This window comes from Pseudorca crassidens, chromosome 21, assembly GCF_039906515.1.
Source record: "Pseudorca crassidens isolate mPseCra1 chromosome 21, mPseCra1.hap1, whole genome shotgun sequence".
In the NCBI taxonomy this organism is placed as follows: Eukaryota; Metazoa; Chordata; class Mammalia; order Artiodactyla; family Delphinidae; genus Pseudorca; species Pseudorca crassidens.
Window position 1 is genome coordinate 28,448,032 of NC_090316.1, and position 20,290 is coordinate 28,468,321.

Below are 20,290 nucleotides of genomic sequence, written 5' to 3' on the forward strand. Positions count from 1 at the left end.
TCCCCGCCCAGCCACCCATCTCCTGCCTTATCCATACCCTTTACACTAGCAAATATTAGCACATATCAGCAGAGTGCAGGCGTCTATATCTTTCCATCTTAAAGTTCAGACTTTACGAACAGAGGCTTAACCATGTCATTTGTGAGAATGATGGTTTTCCCTATGCTTCATTGCCTGCAAAACGTAAGCAAAGCATAAACAATACACAAGATCAAGTCCAAGCCAGAGCTCCGACTCACCAAGTGCTCTGAAAATCACGGCTCTGAGATAAAGAGCTACATGGGAACTGCTCTCTCTGTGACACAGGAAACTTGAAAGCCAAGCCCTGTAAGGTACCACTTTAACTGGATCTTTGAGATAATACAGAAAATTTCAATTCTAATTTTGGCTTCCCTCCAAGATGAATAAGATTAGTGTATTGATACGGGAAACAGCTGCTGGGCAGAGTTTCTTGGTTGAAGGCAGGAAATGAAGCCTGAAGGGCAAAAGATATGCCTGGTTTATCGAGGAGGATAAAAGCCAGTACAGGTTTTCTGAGAGAAGTCATTTCAAATGTCAAAGAAAGGGAGAAAAGCTGAAGTTCTCTGAAACGATGCAACACATCTGGCCTGCTGTGTGTTCTTCCTCACAGGTGATGGGCAGTGAAGGGTCCTGTTTGCTGCTGAGTCCTGCCCGGGACTGTCTGAGCGCTTGAACCCTCTCAACAATTCTCAGAGCTTGGCATCAAAGATCCTGTTTTACATGGCAGGAACCAGGTTTAGGGAGATTAGCACTCCCTGCCCATCACATGACTATTTTTCTCTCCAATTCTGTGCTTCTAAGCTGTCACCAGCAGAAAGTCAATGAAAATGAGAAAACAAAGCAGATTAGGGCACAAGATAAGTCATCTTCAATGGAAAAAACAAAAAAATCAGAGCTTCAATGGAAAAAAAAAATCAGAACTTCCCTGGTGGCGCAATGGTTAAGAGTCTGTCTGCCAATGCAGGGGACACAGGTTTGATCCCTGGTCCGGGGAGATCCCACATGCCGCGGAGCAACTAAGTCCTGCAGCACAACTACTGAGCCTGCACTCTAGAGCCCGCGAGCCACAACTACTGAAGCCCGCGCTCCTAGAGCCCATCCTCCGCAACAAGAGAAGCCACCACACACTGCAACGAAGACCCAGTGCAGCCAAAAATAAATAAATAAATAAATAAGAAAAAGAAAAAAAGAATCATTCTCAAATACCTGTCATTAATTTACACTTCTTCTTTTTTCATTCAAACACTGCCCTGACACATGTTCTGCTGGGGCCTAGGGCAGCACATTCGTGGTCACATGACCAGCACTGGGGGCCCCAAAGGGCCTGACCCCACCCCTCAGCTTTACACCTCACTCATTTACTAAAAGGCAAGTGTTGCATTTTTAGTAAACATTTCAAAGTATTATTTTGCACAATTAAAAAAAAAATAAACTAACATCCTAGTGCAGTTAGAGAATGTGTAAGTTGTTTCTGTTCCTCTGTCAGCATAAAAGGAATGCTGTTCAAATCACTGAGAAATACTATACCCACTCCAGAAGGATAACTGAAATATTAAATAGTATATTGTAATATTAAATATATAAAATGTATAAATATATTAAATATCAAATAGTAGGCTCCCAGTGCCACAAAGGGGTATTTGTCCATTTATTTATTTGTTTGTTTCCAGTTTTCAAGTCCCCTATCTTCAAATAAAATAATTAAAATAACTATAAGATCAAACCTTTGATTCTGATAAGAGTCTCAAACTATTGCACCATTACTCTTGCATCAGTAATTAGATGGGTTGCAGGCTTTATAGTTGCTGTTGACCCAATGTGAACTTCTCTCAAAGGGTGTCAGATACTACTTGTTTTCTGGTGGAGCTATTTAGTTTGAAATTTATTGCAGCAGATAATTTTTTAATTATATATTTTTTCATTTGATTTGCTCCTTATGGAACCTACAAAGTCAAACCTCCTCTCATGAAAAACAAATAAGGATGCACTCAGTATCCTGAACGAACTTAAACTACTGCCTCCTTACTGATACTTTTAGAAACTGTATCTTCTCTGAGCACAGGTAATGGAAGGCCGCACCTCAACACTGATTTCGTTAGCCTGCTTTTTCTCACTGGTCCTAATTTCACTAAGTGGTGCCTCAATATTCCCAGCAATCAAAACCAGAAAACTATTTGTCATTCCGTATTTTTCTCTCTTCCTGACCCTTTACATTCCATCACAAGGGCCTGCTGATTCTGTTTTCTAAATATTTTCAACACCTGTTTTCTTTCAAACCTATTTTCACTGTATTTATCAAGGTCTTCATCATGGCTCCAATGCGTATTTCTAAAATTTCTAAGCACCCCTGTAATTTAGACAGGATTCTGTCCAATCATCTACCACACTACTAAAAGATATTTCCAAAATGCAGATGTGACTGTGTCTTTTTTGCCCTTTAATAGACTGAAGTCAACCACAGGAGAAAGAGTAAAAGCTATGTAAACTCAGTTGAGGTCTCCCACAATGGCCCCTACTTGCTGCTCCAACCGCATTTCCATCGGTGCTACCCCTTCAAATCCTAACTCAGCTGTCCCATGACGGGAAAAACATCCTGAAAAAATACCTTCTGCTCCATCTCTATTCAGTGTATATCTTCTCTTGCTTAATGTCATACTGAATTGTAGTTACTGATTCATGAGTCCATCTCTCCTAACGGACCATCAGAACGTTAAGAGTTGGGAGTGTGTCTTGGTACCTGCAGTGCCTAATTCAGAGGTAAGTTTGAATTGAAATAAAAATCATGAAAACAGCTGTATCATCTTTAATGCTTACATTAAGTTTTAAACCTACAATTGTACTCTACAAACACAGACATATGATTAATGTCACTTTGCCTCTGTATGAACATGTATATATAAATAAAATGTCAAAAACTTGTACAGAGTATACCCTCTCTATAAACATGGACCCTACATCTACTTTAATTTTTGGAACAGTGTGCTTGAGGTCTATAGGTTTCAGAGGTAAAGCTTGTACCTTTATCCTTATAAATGTGCTACAGGGAAATCCTCATTTCCCAATTTTATATCTAATGTGAATATAGTATCTTGGGCAAGAAAATAAAAGAGTTTGAGCTGTCTTGAGAGGGAATAGTGTGATGGTATGCATTTAGGTGATGCTTTGGCAAAGTCTTTTTCCCTTATAGAATTCCAAGAATTTTAAAGAAAGAGTTCACCCACTCTTTAATTTCATACCCTACCATTGTGAACTGCCAGCAGTTCAGGACCACGTAGATGCTATCATCCATCTGTATCTATTAACTCTCTTTGGACCCAAAAACTACTTTGAAAAAATTATCTTCAATTATCTAAAAACTGAAAAAAAATTAATCTAAATACAATTTAGATGGTTGGTACAAGGAGGGAATTAAAAATCCACAAAGGCTCATTCTGACTATATTGAAGGAGGCCAATGTTTTTCTGTAAGTTAGATGAGTATTTACATTATGGAAAACTTCTGTGTTCTATAAGTAACAAAAGGAAAGCGAATGATTAATGCTAAACAAATCAAGTTTCCCATTATTAAATACCATAACAATTACACATTTATATTATGAACTGTATTAAATTCAGTTCAATCAGCTCTAAGGCTCTTCAATTGTAAGTAAAACACTGTTAAGGTATAAATTGCCAATATATATGTTATATAAGCCTATTCTGTTTAAAATTTTACGATGTTTTCTCAATGGCCTTCACCTATTGGAGTAAACATTTTTACTATTTATCTTAAAAGATTTATTTTTAAAATGATGAAAATGCTTGTGTAGCTGTACCAAATAATTTAAAGGGTTTAAAAAAGCCTATTTTTCACCATTTTTTTAATTTTTAAACATTACAGCCTCACATATGATGAAAATATTTTATACATTATTGTAATCAAAATGCTATTTTACACAAATTGGAAAGAACTAAGAGAAGACTAAAGAAACTGTTCCATAGTAAATGAATTTAAACACCTAAAATATAGATTACTTAGAACTGGTGTCTGCAAAATTTTGTTTTTAGTATAATTTCTTTTGGCCAGACACATTTTGATTCAAACGCTGAAGAGGCAGGCAGAAGATCTGGATTCTAGACCAACATTTTTATGATTATTAATAAATCACTTAACTTTTATGTGCCTCAGTTAAAAAAACATAAAAATAAGCAAATTAAACTAGATTATTTTTAAGGGCCCTCCAGGTTTTACAGGTCATAGTTTATGAAACAACAACAACAACAAAAAAACAAGATCATATTGACTCTCCAGTTATCAGAATGGTTAACAGAAAGTGCAGAAGACTGTGGATTTATAGTGGGAAGATGATGCTTCTGAAATATTTTATAATTTGAGAACACAATCACATCGGGCATTTATATTCCAATTTACCACCTAGAACATGGTGTGTGATTCTAACATTCCACGTCCCTGATGGTATTACTTTGGGGTTACGTGCAACACAGAGAAGAGATACACTGACCACGTTCAATCAAATCCTTCAGCTGAAACTGCAAAGATTCCAGAAGGATCTGGTTTTCAGTGCTCTATTTCTATTTCTGAGTCATTTAATTCAGCATCAAATAGTTCTGCTGAGCCAGAAAATGGGGCAAGGAGAGGGAAGTGGAAACTTATCAACAAGACACATCCCAGGCATTCTCTGGTTCCTTTTCAACCATGCAGCAGAAGAGCAAGCCATCCCTCCATCGAGTCAACAATGTTCAGAACTCCTCACGTGTCAGGGAGATAAACTAACGTCTGCCCGGACTGTCATTTCTCATGTGTCTGTCTTGTCACATGACAGTCTCTTTCCAGGATCTTCTTGGGCTTCTACCCTGAGAGCAGATTCCATTTAGGGCCCTGTCTAGGGACTCAACCTCTAGAGGCCAAGATTTGGGAACTCTTGCCAATCCTGGTCTCAGTCATTTTCCTTGTTCAGTCCACAATGCCAAGGACATGCAGCCCACAGGGCTGCTCTCTGAGCAATGGATTCTATGTCATAGGCAGAGAGTAACAGAGCATTTAAAGAAAATGAGAAGCATTTCTTCTTTTGAAAGAAAAAGTACTCTTCTTAAAAAAAAACATCAATCCTAACGAAACAAGCCTATTAGATCTTCATGTTTATCTTACATTAAAGAAGAAAATCTGGAGGTACAACATAAATGATGCAGGCTGGGTGTCTGATTAACTTCTTGCAGTTAAAGACACATACAATAATTGTGATAAATATCTATTATTGTCTCATAGAGCAATACCAGAAAATCTAATATCTAATGAAAAAAGAGAAACAAGGAAACCAATATGAGGTTTCATTCATAAATTGCAATTAGCTTTCAAAGACCAATATATTTCATTATGCATATAAATCTCGATAAGAGAAAACTGAAAATTTCATGACTTCAAAGCCTTCAATTAAAATTAAAATGCCTTATTTGAAAATTTGATTTTTTATGCATATGAAAGATAAAATGAAAAAAAAATCATGAAATATTGAAATCAACTTTAACAAGTCCTATATTTAAGTGACCTAATGAAAATGAAATATGCAGTGTGTGGCTCAAAGTATGAGTTTTTAATCTAAGAAAAGGGAAAATGAGCTTTAGTAATTGATTTTCTTCTAATTAATACAACTGTCAAGAAAAATTATTTTGAATCTGAGTTGGATAACACATTTTTAAGTTTCAAAATGAAATATAAGTATTAGAATAATTCTACCCAGCATCTGGTGAGTGTTCAACCATTCTACGAATTCAGGCTATAAAGCTAAATCAAGCTGAGTGCAAATGTCAGAAGTGTTTGCACAGTCAGCAGAAAGTTTAATTTGTACTTTTATGAACTCACATTCATTTTTTCCTTACCTTTTAACCATAATCACAGCTCTTGTACATTTCAGAGTGTGATTAAAATAAGAAAAATAAATTGAACTCAAGTTTGGGGATGAAAACACACATTTCTTACCCTGGCAGAGTGGAGCGAGGGAATCCCACTGATACATGCCAACTGGATTTCGTCTACAGGTTGCGTTGCTATGGCCAATCATCCGATATCCAGGCTTGCAAAAATAATGCACTTTACTTCCAACTTCTCCTGTAGTCCTATTCAAAACACCACCATTCTTCAGGGTGTGGGTCAAGCTGCAGTAAGGTGCTATGGGCACACAAACACACATACACAAAACCAATAAATAAATGTTGTATTTCCCTTGATAAGAGATATAAATGAAATATCTCTATTGTTAAAATAGTGGGAAATCAGCATCAACACGGAAACTTGTACTCAAAGCATCCTCAGACACAAAAGTGCTGGTGAGGGTGTGGGGCAACAGGAACGCTCATCATGGCAGGTGGGGATGCAGGATGGCGCAGCCACTTGGGAGGACAGTTTGGCAGCTTCTTGCAAAACTAAACACACTCTTATCATATGACCCAACAATCACACTCCTTGGTGTTTACCCAAAGGAGCTGAAAGCTTATGTCCACAGAGACACTTGCACACAGCTGTTCATAGCAGCATTATTCAGAGTTGCCAAAACTCAGAAGCAACCAAGACGCCTGTCAGTAGGTGAATAAATAAACAAACTGTGGTCCATCCAATGTTTCTTTTTATTCAGCGCTAGAAAGAAATGATCTATCAACCCATGAAGAGACATGGAAGAACCTTCAATGTATGTGATTGAGTGAAAGAAGCCAACCTGAAAAGGCTACAGACTGTTGATTCCAATTTTACGACATTCTGGGAAAGGTGAAACTCTGGAGACAGTGAAAAGATCAGTGGTTTCCAGAGGCTGGTGGGGGAAGGACGGTAGAGCACAGAGGATTTTTCAGCAATGAAACTACTCTGCATGAATCCATGATGGTGGATACACATCATTTTACATTTGTCCAAACCCGCAGAACATCCAACATCAAGAGTGAATCCCAACGTGAACTACGGACTTTGGGTGATAACGATGTGTCAGTGTAGGTTCATTAACAAATGTGCCATCTGGTGAGGATGCTGAAAATGGAGACGGCTGTGCATGTGGGAAGCCAAGGAGTAAAGTGAAAATCTCTGTAACTTCCTCTCAATTTGACTGTGATCTGAAACTTCTAAAAAAAAAAAGTCTAAAAAATAAATTAATGAAAAATCCAGAAAAATCTAGAGCCAAAGGTCAAGTTTCTTAAGTTTGAAGTTTAGATTATCTGCGACTGTTAATCAACGTGATGATGGAATTCTAACTTTCTGACCAAAAAAAAAAAAAAAGAAAAAAGTATCATTAAAATGGAGAAAATAGAAGAATATAACATTTTGCAATCAAGGCCATTAATTTTTTTCCTTGTTGTTGTTAAATGGTCTTGAGAATTCTTGAGAATTGTATGATGACGCGGACAGTTAAGCCTCTTTTTTTTTTTTTTTTTTTTTGGTATGCGGGCCTCTCACTTTTGTGGCCTCTCCCGTTGCGGAGCACAGGCTCTGGACATGCAGGCTCAGCGGCCATGGCTCACAGGCCCAGCCGCTCCGTGACATGTAGGATCTTCCCGGACCGGGGCACTAACCTGTGTCCCCTGCATCGGCCAGGGAAGCCCCAAGCCTCTTTTTAACATATGGGATTTGATTACAATCTTTGAAGAAAATGCACTACTTCAGGTCAATGAAAATCTTACAATAGCTTTAATCACCACATCTGTAGGGAGACTTTTTAAAATTAGAGACAGTCATTTGTGAAAATCACAGTCTTACCTACGCAGAACGTAACATTTCAATGGCTAAAAAGCTCTGCATCTTAATTTACACATTTAGAGAAAGAAACTCATTTTATTCTTACAAGACCAGTTTCACCGCAGCATAAAATCGTATGAACTCCCTTCAGATGAGTAAAACAATAAATTAAAGAAAGCTGTGAAGTCCTGGAGATCCAGGGCTCCTTTTGCAAGAAGAGGTTTTAAATGTACCACTTCCCTGTCGGTGTCCCAAATAGAAAGCACACACACAGGTCTGAATGCTTAATGTTGAACCTTCCCTTAGAAATAAGTTCAGCAGAAACCTTCTGAAGCCTTCACATCATTGCACTACCCAGAAGCGATGTCTGTGTGTCTAGCCTCGGTTGTCAACCATGTTCCTGTGAGAAGCATCCTCAGAGAACAGTCTCAGCTGGATGAGGTACCATTTCATTTTTTTAATGGACTCATTTTTATTAAGTTAAACTCCACTAACTCTTATACGAAACTCTTGTCCCATTGGCATACCATTTTCCATGTTCAACTGTTGGAGATTAAATGTTGTAAGTTTTGAATGAACCAAAATATTTAGTTTAGGGAAGGTATGAGTATAATCAGGCACCCCAGCTACCAACTACCCAGAATTATTGTGCCAGTAAATTAAAATAATAATAATAATAATGATGATGAAAAGCAGGAAGGCCAAGCCGACTGTAGACCCTGCTCCAAGTTCAGAGATAAGATAAAGTCTGAAAGCTCCTGAAGGGGCAGTGGGACCACACGGTGCTTAGGGTGTCACCTGTGAGCTTTGTCACAGTTCAGTCTGTTAAGAGAGAGAATCTGCAGGATGACTGTCTAACTCTATGGGGTCCAATAATTATTTTCTTTCCTATTGACTGTGTTTCTTCTATCACCAGGCTGTCAGGATATCCCTTCCTTCCTAACTCATCGAGAACAAGATACAGAGGGGCCCAGAGCGGGGAGACACGGCACAGCAAAGCAAAGGGGAAGATTAGAACACGGGCTCCCACCTGTTCAACTCCTGGCTATGTTAAGAATTAAGAGGACCAGGGCCCAATCCTTACATTCTGCTCGTGGTGCGTTGGAAAGGCAGGTGAAGGAGGGAGACACTCGAGTAGGAATCATGATGGAAGACAGCGGGCAGAGTTGGCTATCCTGGGGTTTCTGGGTGGATGTCAGCCAGTCTGTAGTTCTGACTCTCCCATTACTGAAGCTTATTTCACTTACTCTCACTTATTTCATTTAAGGGCCATTTTTTGCTCAACACTCAGCAGTTTATTGAATTGACTTGAACCTCAATGGACAAGCACTTGCTTTTTGTTGTTGTTGTTTTGTTGGTTAATCATGTAGATCAATTATATTGCTCTTAAGCCTGACGACCAATGCTTCACACGTGTAAGGCAAACAAAGGCTTGTGATGCAACACATGCTTATATTATGGGCCGCAGCTCCCTTGCCCACAATATTACAGTTCAGGGATCTTCACTGAATCACTGCTCTGAAATTACTGGTGATGAACTGCTAGCAGAGGTCATTGACTCATCAAATTTTAAGTGAAAATCTGTTCAAAGATCTATCTGTATCTATATCTACAGAGAGATAAATAGATAGGTCCATTCACAGAACAACAGTTTAAAGCCTTCTCCAAAATTCTCCTTTCTCCTACTTTCCCAAAACTGTTTAACAAAGAGAATCTTCTTGTTCTATAAGGAATGAAAATATCCCCTGAAAGACAGAATTCAAGGTATAATCACATCGCCAGGCTACTAAGTAATTTGCCACAGATAAAACAAGATAAATTATGTTCACCATTATTTCCCCTGCACTGTCCATTTTTGCTCATTGGAAATAAATTCAAACAATTCTACAGGTCTGAGTATTTAGTTTTCAGAACAAGGAATTTGATGAACACAAATCCAATCACTGCCCTAATGCTCGCAATACCCATTCGAATGAAGCGATTTCAACTGTGAGCTCTTTGTTGATAAGCTTTTTGAATGGCTACTTTGAGCAAAGGCGGGAAAACAAAAGTCTGAGCATATTTTATTAAACATTATAGAGGAAGCATGAGTGAATTTCATGCCTCCTGTCCTTACATCAAGAGCTATTTCAAAACCCTGATGCTTTTTACCATTTCATGACGTCTACCAATCAGAGAGAGCTAAAATATTCTTAAAACTACTAAGACCTTTCGCTGTTCCTCCCTCAGGATGTTCCCATCACTGAGGATGTACTACAGACATTGGAATAAGCAACCTCTGGGAGGTACACTGGTCAATGAAATGCACAGAGTGGGCATCTCCCTTGGGAAATATATCTCAATTGTTAGCACGGATACTGTTGAGTGAGACACTGAGAAAAGGTGAGATATTTTTCTTAGTATTTAAAATACCTGAGGAATTTAAATTGTCTGTCTACTGCTTTTGTAGGGAAGTATAAACATTAGGTGTCGGGCTGGTCACATTGACATACCCAGGATCTAATCTCTAATAAATGTATTAACTGATTTAATTAATATAAAAAACTACTGACAGAAAGTGATTGAAATATATGGGGAAGGAACAAAATAATTTAAATATTGACAAGGAAATATATACGTAAACATTTATTTTGTATATGTTTATATGTGTGTGTGTATATATCTATATATCATGTCTGCATAAAGATAAAGAGACATACGAATATATAACCAATAAAAAGACATACTGTTAATAGTAAGATGTTATTATTACTTATACAATTAAACGCAGGGACTTCCCTGGTGGTCCAATGGTTAAGAATTCACCTTCCAGTGCAGGAGACATGGGTTTGATCCCTGGTCGGGGAAGTAAGATCCAAGATCGCACATGCTGCGGGACAACTAAGCCCGTGTGCTGCAACTAGAGAAGCCCACGAGCCACAAGGAAGATCCCTGAGTGCCGCAACTAAGACCCAATGCAGCCAAATAAACAAATAAATAAATAAATTTAAATTTAAAAAAATTAAATGTAATATGATTATCTCCTCCTGGTTGTCTCCTTAGCCTTTAAACATATTTTAAAACTAATTTATATTATATTACTTTACTTTGGGGGGAAATATCTTTGCTTTCTGTGGCATGCAATTCAATAGTTTATGATTTTAGCAACAAAACGTTTTAATAGTAATCAACAGATAGTTTATTTTCCCTAATGTAGTTTAGAGATATCACTCAGAGTAATTTCCCATCATATTATTTCTATTGAAGTTAATTATTCATCTTCAGAAATTAGGTTTATACTATAAATCTTTATATATTGTGATTTTTTAATTTAATGCAGATCCTTTGTATTAAAAATACTTTTATATTAAATCTTAACCTCACTTACTAACCTGAATAACGAATCTTGAATCCTTTTTTACTGGTTGCGTGATCAGTGGACCAGCGGAGATATAACTGATTACTCTTGCTTGTAAAATTTGACTGTTCAGTATGGTTTCCACTCAAGACCACTAACAGAGGACTTTGACCAGAAGAGCCTAAATGAAACAGAAAAAACAAAAAAGTTATGATATGAATTAGCACCTACAAAATGCAGACTACCTTTAGCTTTTGATTAAATTGGAGTCTAGCTATACGATATAGAGCTATTTAGTTCCAAAGGAGACAAAGAATTCCAAATAAATAAAGCAGCAGATACATTCCCTGTTAAAAAATAATAATAAAAGAAACAATAGCCAACCAAAATAACTTCAGACATATATGCTACTAATACATAATACTTAAATCGAATAAGAAGTTACCTATAAAACAGCAGTAGTTTAAAAAATGAAAATAGTTTTTACTATTATTAGTATTTACAACATTGAATGGATGCAGGGAATGGAAATTTTCATGCAATACTAGTGAAAGTGTAAGTTAGTATAATCAATTTGGAGAGCAATTTGGTAATATCCAATACAACTGAAGGTTTTAATTACATTTTTTATAAACACCAACATATGTGCACAATGTTATGTATACAGCAAAACGTTTATTCCAGCATTTTTATGGCAAAATTTAGATCCTAAGTTGTGGTTTGGGGTTTTAAAAAGGTATTTAAAAATCTTTTCAAAGAAATTCTACATAGCATTTAAAATTAATGAACTAGATAAACATGTATCAGTGTAGGTAATGTTTAAAATAGCATATTGACAAGTGAAATCTGTTTGCAGATAAATATAATATGATAGCAATTGTGTAAACATTCAAAAGTGTGCAATATACAAATTGTATGTGAGTGTGTATGTGTGTGTGAGTGTGTATGTGCAGTCTCTGTTACCAAGATGGAAGCTAGCAAGTTCCTCACAAGTGAAGGCCACCATCTTTCTTCTGACACCTTTTTCTCAATTGAGTTCTCTAGTGATTAAAGTCCTATTTTGTTTTTAAATTGAGGAATAAGCACTACTGGAGCCGTAGAGAGCAATAAACTCTTGGGTTATTAAAGCTTAAAATCAACATATTCAACTTTTTCCTTTTTTGGTCAACTCAAGAGCTATAAAAGAGCCACTGTCTTTCAAAAAAACAAAACAAAACAGATGCAATGAATATGACGTTTACTTCAACAAAAATGCCAATGCTTAAAAAATTATTCATATAAAATTCTGACCTTTCATTTTACAGAGAACTCTTTGACGGTGAAACACACCTAGTCACAGATCTCTGGTAATTCTGACAGCAACTGCTTTGATATTATCTCTATTATCTATTTTGCTTATGGTTTATAATGGGCTTGATCTGTCTATGTTTTGGGAAGATCACATTGTAAATGCTTCAGGCATAAATTATTGGTAATGATTTTGCTCCTGAAATAAGAAGACGCAGAAGCACTGCCTGCTAAATTTCAATTCAACCAAGGTGAAACAAAGGAACAGGCATACATTTAGAGTGATTATGTCAATACATATAACTATATACTGCATGTATAGGAATATGTAAGCATATACACACACACACACAGCCCCTGAGGTTAACTGCTTGTCTGTACTTTTTTATGACACCTAATTGGCCTTAAGATAGTTTCCCGGATTCCTCATTGACAAAAGAAGCCCATTTTTGTACGTGGCTAATGCGTTACTTCTTCCCACCCTAAAGACTAAGAGGAGAGTCTTCAGTAGCATGTGTCCGTTTTAACGCACCCTTAAAAACCCTCGGAAAATGAAAACATTACCCTTCAGTCCTCTGTTCCTATGTATATAAGTATGAGTTTAATTTCCAACTTAGCAGCTCATCTTTGGAAATACATAAATTGATTCATTGAGTGTCTATCCATAGAAGCAACTTGACTATTATGATTCATCAAGTCACTAAGAGGCATATAAACACACAGAGAATCAATTACAGTAATTTTTTTCACTGAATTGATTGTTATTTATCTGAACTCAATGACAAATCCATCAGAACATGTAAAAACCCTGTTATTATGTACAGCCGTAACTGTATCATGGTCTGATATCCTGGGCTATGATAATGCTTCTGTACAAAGAAAAATTATTAACATCAGTTCCATTTCAAATTGACAATTCAACCACATAGTATGTTTAAGCATAGCATTGTTATATTAAAAGTTCATTAGAATTGTACAAAAATGCATGACTCATGTTGAAAACAGTATTAGCATTTGTTCAGTAAACTATTTTACTAATCTAAAAAAACTGTACATTAAAGACTCCTATAGCATTTATCACCCAGAAATCTCTGTGAGCCATTACTTTTATATATTTCTAGTAAAATAATCATTTAGACTGATTAAAGTACTTTTAGCCCTCTTAAATTTCCTAAAATATCTTCTAAATCAATATAATCTTAGAAGAAGGGAAAGGAAGATCTTTTGAAATCATCTACTTCAAAGCCCCACATTAAAGAATTAAAGAATGATTGAAGTTAATTCAGTACATTTTCAGGGTGTGTCACCAGCATCCTAATGGTTTAAAAGTTGCAACATTAGGAACGGCATGGAAATGTTTTACCTACCGCTTGATCTCTGAGACCACACAAGCCCAAGAATAATTCATTTTCTGTTTGGGGGAGACGTAATATACTTCAAGAAAATATTCAAGTTCTTGCATTACAGAAACATTATAGTGGCATCCTTATTACATTATGCATAGGTCACTGGTATGTGAACAAAGTTTAAAGAGACTTACCATCAAATACTTCCAGTGCATCAAACTGCTTTTCACTTTGGAAAATGTCCACGAAGATGGTGATGTTGTAGTTTGGTTCCACCCTGATGCTCCACGAGCACGTCTGGGAGTTAAAATAGTTGCCTGGATACCCTGGACTAAGGATGACCCCAGAAGATTCTGTCCGGACTTCACTGGCTGGACATTGTGCTAAGGAACAACGCACCAGTAAAAGTTTTCCTTAACAAAATGAATCCAACTTCAATAGGGTAGTTTCTAACCCTGGATATACAAGCTCATGAAAGAAAACAACAACAACAACAAAGCAATCCTACTGAGATGTGACCAAATGTAATACAGGACACAAACAGAACAGGAAAGCAACATTTTAACATCACCCTATAATTTAAAACATAATTATGTATAATATATATATGTTGATATACAGATGAGATAGAAGAGATTGATAGATGATTGATAGATAGCCATAGATGGATAGATAAATCCTATTTAACTCTAAGGAGACCAAGAGTCAAAGAGATGAGGTCTGTCAACCTGATCCTAGGGCAGCCAAGCTGAGGTAGCTGCCAGCTTGAGAAGCACTGAACCTGGAAGTTTTCTTTACCTGGAGAAGGTGGAGAAGCCATGGTCTGGCTCCTGCTGACCTGCCCTTGGTGAGGGAAGGAGGGACCCCTGACATAGGGACAGTTCATACCATACGTGCCTTTCACTCCTCATCCAGAGTCCATAGACCATCCATTCAGGCTATGACTGAATTGCCCACACACCTCACTTAACTCAGGGCAGGTGCCTTGTGGACTCAACTGCAGGATCCCAAGTTTTCAACTAAAGTGTAAGACCTCACCTTTTCAATGTAATATTACAAAAACATTGTGAAATTATACACGATGATAATAAAATTATATTTATTTCTGCCTTTGATTATATTTTTAATTATATTTAGAACAGTAAATTTTAAACATTTGATGTGATTGCTTGGCACTGTGATAAGAGATGAGTCATATGGGACACCTGAGTTTCTACTGTGTAAAGTGGGAGTGATTTCTAATGGGTTAATTTATCGTGCATAAATCATTAACATAATATGGACACCTTCACACAATTTTCCCTCTCACTTTTTTCATTATTCAACTACTCCAAGTTAATCACAATAAAACTAATCTGTGTAGGTATGAGTGCAAAAGAAAATCACCAAAGTCTCTTAATCAGTCACTTCTCTCACTGGTAATTTAAGTATCCTACAGAAACAGTTTTTGAATAGATTAAGAGAAAATTATTTCTGTTATTGGTGATGGTTCAACAATAAAGAAAGATGTACCAAAACTATTTACAAAATGTTTAAAAAGTTAAATGATCTGCTTTTCCTCAATCGAAAAGAGCTTCTATCAATGGAAGTGTGTCTTATTTGTTGAGTTATCTCCTTTTAATTAATGAAATGTGTATTATTTATGAATACATTTCAAAACCCAAACAGATGAGAAAGTTTATATGTTTTGATTCAAGTAATGGTTAAAAAGAGTATTTCCCCCCTTTTTTTCATTTAACTTAGTATTCCAATTGAGACGTATCTTAAAATTTAGAAAATGTTTAGGGATAAAATCACCGAAGATGAAACCTTTCATAGAACCCTTTTAATAAATGTGTACTTTAGGTAGATTTTAAAGTATACTTACAGTGTTAATTAATAAAAAATAATTTAAACCAAAACACATAGACCAAACAACTTAGTTTAAAAAGTATCTTCTGTGTTGATGGTAAGATCACTCTGTAAAATATATTACGGCCTTTCAGAAATGAACGTGTTGATGTTAATAAAATAAAATAAGTTAGAGTTTTTTCTGTCTGCATGTGTGCAGGGCCTGGGGTTTTAGGATCTCCTGGGACTTGTTTTGAATTTACAATAAGAGCCAGAGGTTGGCTGTAACTAGACAGCAATAAAGCTCCTCCTCAGGGTTATAATCAGATCAAAAACATGCAAATGTTTTTCTTAAATCTAAAGCGCTATGTGCGCAGACAGTGTTACAACATCTGACCACATGCCTGCCTGTTCCTGACGTGAAGATGCTACAGGGCACATGTCATTGTGTGTTAATACATGGGAGAAGTAGTTAACCTGCATCTCTGTCCTGCGATTTCATCACCACAACCATAGCTATTAGACAACACTGGGACAGCAGACCACCTGGAAACAAGAAACCATCCACCTGCTGAAATGCACCTGGAGAGCTGAGAGCACAACCCAGGGTGTGATTAGAGCTCAGACGCAGATTCTTAAACACAGCTATTCTGATTCCCTGTTTCTGTTTTTTAGAGAAGATAAAATGAAAACATCAGTGAGATTATTTGCTTCATTTCTTTTTACGACCCTTCACAGTATTTCTTTCAGACATACATACTGTTTTGAAGAGGCACTGAGTCTGTCTCCAGGTGAGCGGAAGTGCCTCCACTCCTGTGTTTCTCACGCCCCCTCCCACGTGCCCATCCCCTTCCCTTCCTCTGGAAACTGTTGCTAGGAGCAACCCCCATTGACAGCGAGAAGGTTTCAGAGACCGCAGGCTCCTGTAAGCTGAGCCCTCTGTGCTAAAAACACCCTGTTTCCCACGGGGGCTATCGGAGACTTCCCACCCCCGGGAAGCATCTGCGTCAGGGTCCTGGCAAAGACACCTCTGAAGGAACGTGCTGCTGAGACAGCGGCTTGAGCTTTGCATCCCCTCCCTCTGCGCAGTTACTCCTTTACCTTACTTTTGGAGAAAAATGCAGTGTGAGCCTTAAAACCCAAAGCACCTTGCGGAGCTTCAGCAAAAGTAATGGACTCAAACATTAGGATTTGTAAATAAGATTAACTCTTAAGAGCACGTCTACGTATGAAAGAATTGTGATACGGAGAACTCTGTCACCTGGAGATGTGTTACTGTCACACTTATGCTTCCCGAGGAATGGCCACTCTTTGAAGGTCACTGATGGTCTTTAGTGTTCGTTGATAATGCATGTTTCCCATTTTTAAAACTAATAACCATTGATGGATTTCCATGGTTTATGGGATGAAGCCACCTGACACTGAAGACCTTTTACAATCTGGCGTCCTTTAGGTTTCCAGCCCACATAATGCCATTCCCTCAAACACACCCTAACAGCAAGCTGCTGGGGGCCACCCCCTCTTTCCTGGATGCCCTATGTCCTTTTACACTTCCAAACCTTTCTTACTGCTTCTCTTCACTTTTTGAAATGCTTCTCTCTTCTTTTTAACTTGAGAAGAGTCACTTTCGTGATAGCCTTCTATGCTAAAATATACTTGGCCTCTGTCCCAGGTTCTGGCACAGAGCTCCCCAAACCCTTGGAATTTCCTGAGGGTTGGGAGTGTCTTTGAATTGAGTTAAACTGTGGGGCACTCAGCTGGTGTCTAAAGAAAATGAGAGAATTGCTTGGTGGTGTTGAAAAACATTCCAGAGCCTCATTCATTTTTTTTTCTAAATGAAGGTAAGTATCCACAAGGTAATATTTATCTGTAAAAAGTGTGAACTTTCAGAACAATTTATTCCCATTGTTCCCAAGGAACAATCAACCACCCTAAAGTGGTGATAATTTTCAAAGCAGAACTTCTAAAAGTGTGGTTATGACATTTGAAGAAGTAGGACTCATAACTAGCACAATTTTTCATCAAGAATTTATTGGGGAATTGGCCCCCACTTGAGCCCAATCAAATAATAGAAAAGTACTGGAAGAAAAATGACAATTAAGTGCTTAAGTGTTTAAGTGTTTGATAGACGACATCCGAGTCCCTATTTCCTTTCTTAAATAATGAGGTGTTTAGGGAATGACAGCTAAGATAACTCAGTTCATTCTAAACAAATTTACTCCTGAACTGAAACAGAAGAGAACTAGGTCATCCTACGTAGTAATTCCTGTAAGTTCAGTAGGGCCTGGGGACCTCCGGGCTGAGTACAGGGAGCCTATCTTGTTAGCTGGACACTCTCTGCAAACGTGTGAGCGCGGAAGTAATTTAGAGAATGATGCCCCTGTTGTGCTGATCTACTCTGTTCCTGGATTGTCATGAATCAATTTCATTTAAGTGAAAACCAGGTTAATCTTGGGGAGAGACAAGAGAACGGAGGCATGTTCCCTATTTTTAAAGTAGCATATGTTAAATAAACATTTATACCTTTCTTCATTAATCAGCTAAGACCACCCTTGCTGAAAGTCACCTATTCTGAGAAATTTAAGGCTGTGTTTGGTGGAATTAAAATCTGCCTTCAACATGTGAAGATTTACCTCAGTTAATTTTTATATAAAATGGCAAAAGATGAAACTTTCATACCCACCCCCTCCACCACCTTGAGAAAAGAATCCTCTGGAGATCACCATCGCTGAGGTAACGTGGTCCTGACACACTGGTTTTCCCGGGAAAAAAATGACATCAGTGTCCTGACTTAGCGCCCCATGCGACCCCCTGCTTCTAACAGAGGCAGCTAGAGTCAGGGTTTCAGCGGCACCGCAACCACAAGGGTCCCGCAAGTGTTTAAAGCAAGAGGCAAAGGGTGGGGTGCCCCCTCCTGTGGAGTTTCCCACACCCACTGGCTCGCATGTGGGTGCAATTCCAAAGTACATTTTTCTCAGAAACAACCTAAGTCACTTTGGTTAATTAATAATAATTCATTCCAGATTCTCTTCAGGTGTTGAAAATCGTTTCCCTCTATAAGAGTGACTGAAATTCTGCCTCATTAGTAATGAAAATGCACAGTTACCAGATATTCTGGAAGAATCAATTCATGGGCCTGAGCATTTGCAAAATCAATACTATTGCAATGCAAAGAAAATTGCCTTTCATAGGGTGGATAATTAACATTATAAATCGCTTAGAATTAATTTAATATTCACTTCATCTTTACACCAATCCCATAAATGATGCAGATAAATGATCCTCATTACACATGATGCTCAGAAGATTAGTAACCAAGGTCACTTGATAATCAAATCTAGACTCTGGGTCTTCTCTTCCTAAGTGTTGGCCCTTTTAAATGTTTCACTATCCCTAATGAATGATAATATTCAAATTCCCTGAAAGGGGAGAGTTCCATTCTTTAAAGGAAATAAACGTGACTGTGATTTTGAAGTTACAAAATAAAACCTATCTTGGAAAGCTCTTTGACAGGCAACCAGTCATACTTCTGACTTATATTGAGACATTTTGGCTTATTTACGTCTCTTCCAAATCTTTTTTTCTTCCAATAGTGCTTAAAAGTGGTGCCTTTAAGTAATGTATTTTAAATGATCTCATGATATTCAAATCAATTGAATCAATAGATTCAACCTCGTATTTTGTTCTGCTATTGTATATTATCTGTTATTGCATATGGTCTATACAATTTAAAGCTGTAAAAATATGAAATGTGTGCATTTATTGTATGCAACGTATGTGCATTTCAATGTCTATACATTCTACAGAAAAAAATAGTAAACACTAATTTTATGCATGCTAAAGAATTCAGAGGGAAGTGTAGTGATGCCTGCAATTTGCCTTGAATGTATCAAAAATATAGATAGATTAATGGATGGATAGACAGATAAGAGAAACGTGACAAAGGATATGTAGTAAACATTAATGGTGGAACATAGGCAATGGGTATTATTTTTAAATTATTTCAACTTTGCCATATGTATGAAAATTTTCCTGACAAACTGCTGGGAAACAGCAAGACTTCTTATTTGATGTAGGTTTGATTTATTTTGTGGAGCTACCTAAAAGCAAGGGTAAGATATTTCTGTTAGCCAGTGATTTTAATTGCAACGGAATCATAACACAGAGACAAAATCAGATGCATACAAAGAAATTCAGACACATGCAAGGAAGTCCAGACCAATACAAGTTACACCATGTTCCGTGTTGAACAAGCGTATTTGTAGTATAAACTTCATACCTTCACACGTCGGGAGAGAGCCTTCAAACTGCAGTTGCGAGCCGAGCATACAGGTCAGCGTGTCCGTCCCGGACAGCGTGTACCCAGGGTGGCACTGGTACTTCACGGAGTCTCCTGAAGGAGCCAGCACAGCATATACTTGAAGATTCTGTCTCCAGGACACACGGCATGGGAATGTATTAAACACGCATGCGGCTTAAGTGAGTGCGCAAACTGTTTCTGAATCAAGATCGGTATTCATGTGTCGTCTGTTTAATGAAATGGTGCCATTTTCAGTTCTTAATTTATAAAAATGCCACCTTAAATGTAACCAGTATTTCTACAGAAATTATGTAGCAGATTTTCCTTCTTTGACTGATGTGTCTACGTTCATTTCCCTTTGCCCATGACTACTAAAAAAAGAAAAGGAAAGAAGGAAGGAAGGAAGGAAAGGAAGAAAGAAAGAAAGAGAGAGAGAGAGAGGGAGGGAGGGAG

General features: G+C 37.4%; 1 protein-coding gene across 2 annotated transcripts in view; it reads right to left on the reverse strand.

Annotated features, from left to right (window-relative positions):
• CSMD1 (CUB and Sushi multiple domains 1) overlaps positions 1 to 20,290 on the reverse strand; it is a 1,750,344-nt gene that overhangs the window by 96,080 nt on the left and 1,633,974 nt on the right. For both annotated transcript variants that reach the window (XM_067722119.1, XM_067722118.1), the window contains exons 46-49: positions 19,817 to 19,930; positions 13,902 to 14,090; positions 11,109 to 11,255; positions 5,998 to 6,186 (exon numbers count right to left, since the gene is read on the reverse strand). In XM_067722119.1, the coding sequence (XP_067578220.1) occupies positions 5,998 to 6,186; positions 11,109 to 11,255; positions 13,902 to 14,090; positions 19,817 to 19,930 (639 nt within the window). The remainder of the gene's footprint in view (positions 1 to 5,997; positions 6,187 to 11,108; positions 11,256 to 13,901; positions 14,091 to 19,816; positions 19,931 to 20,290) is intronic.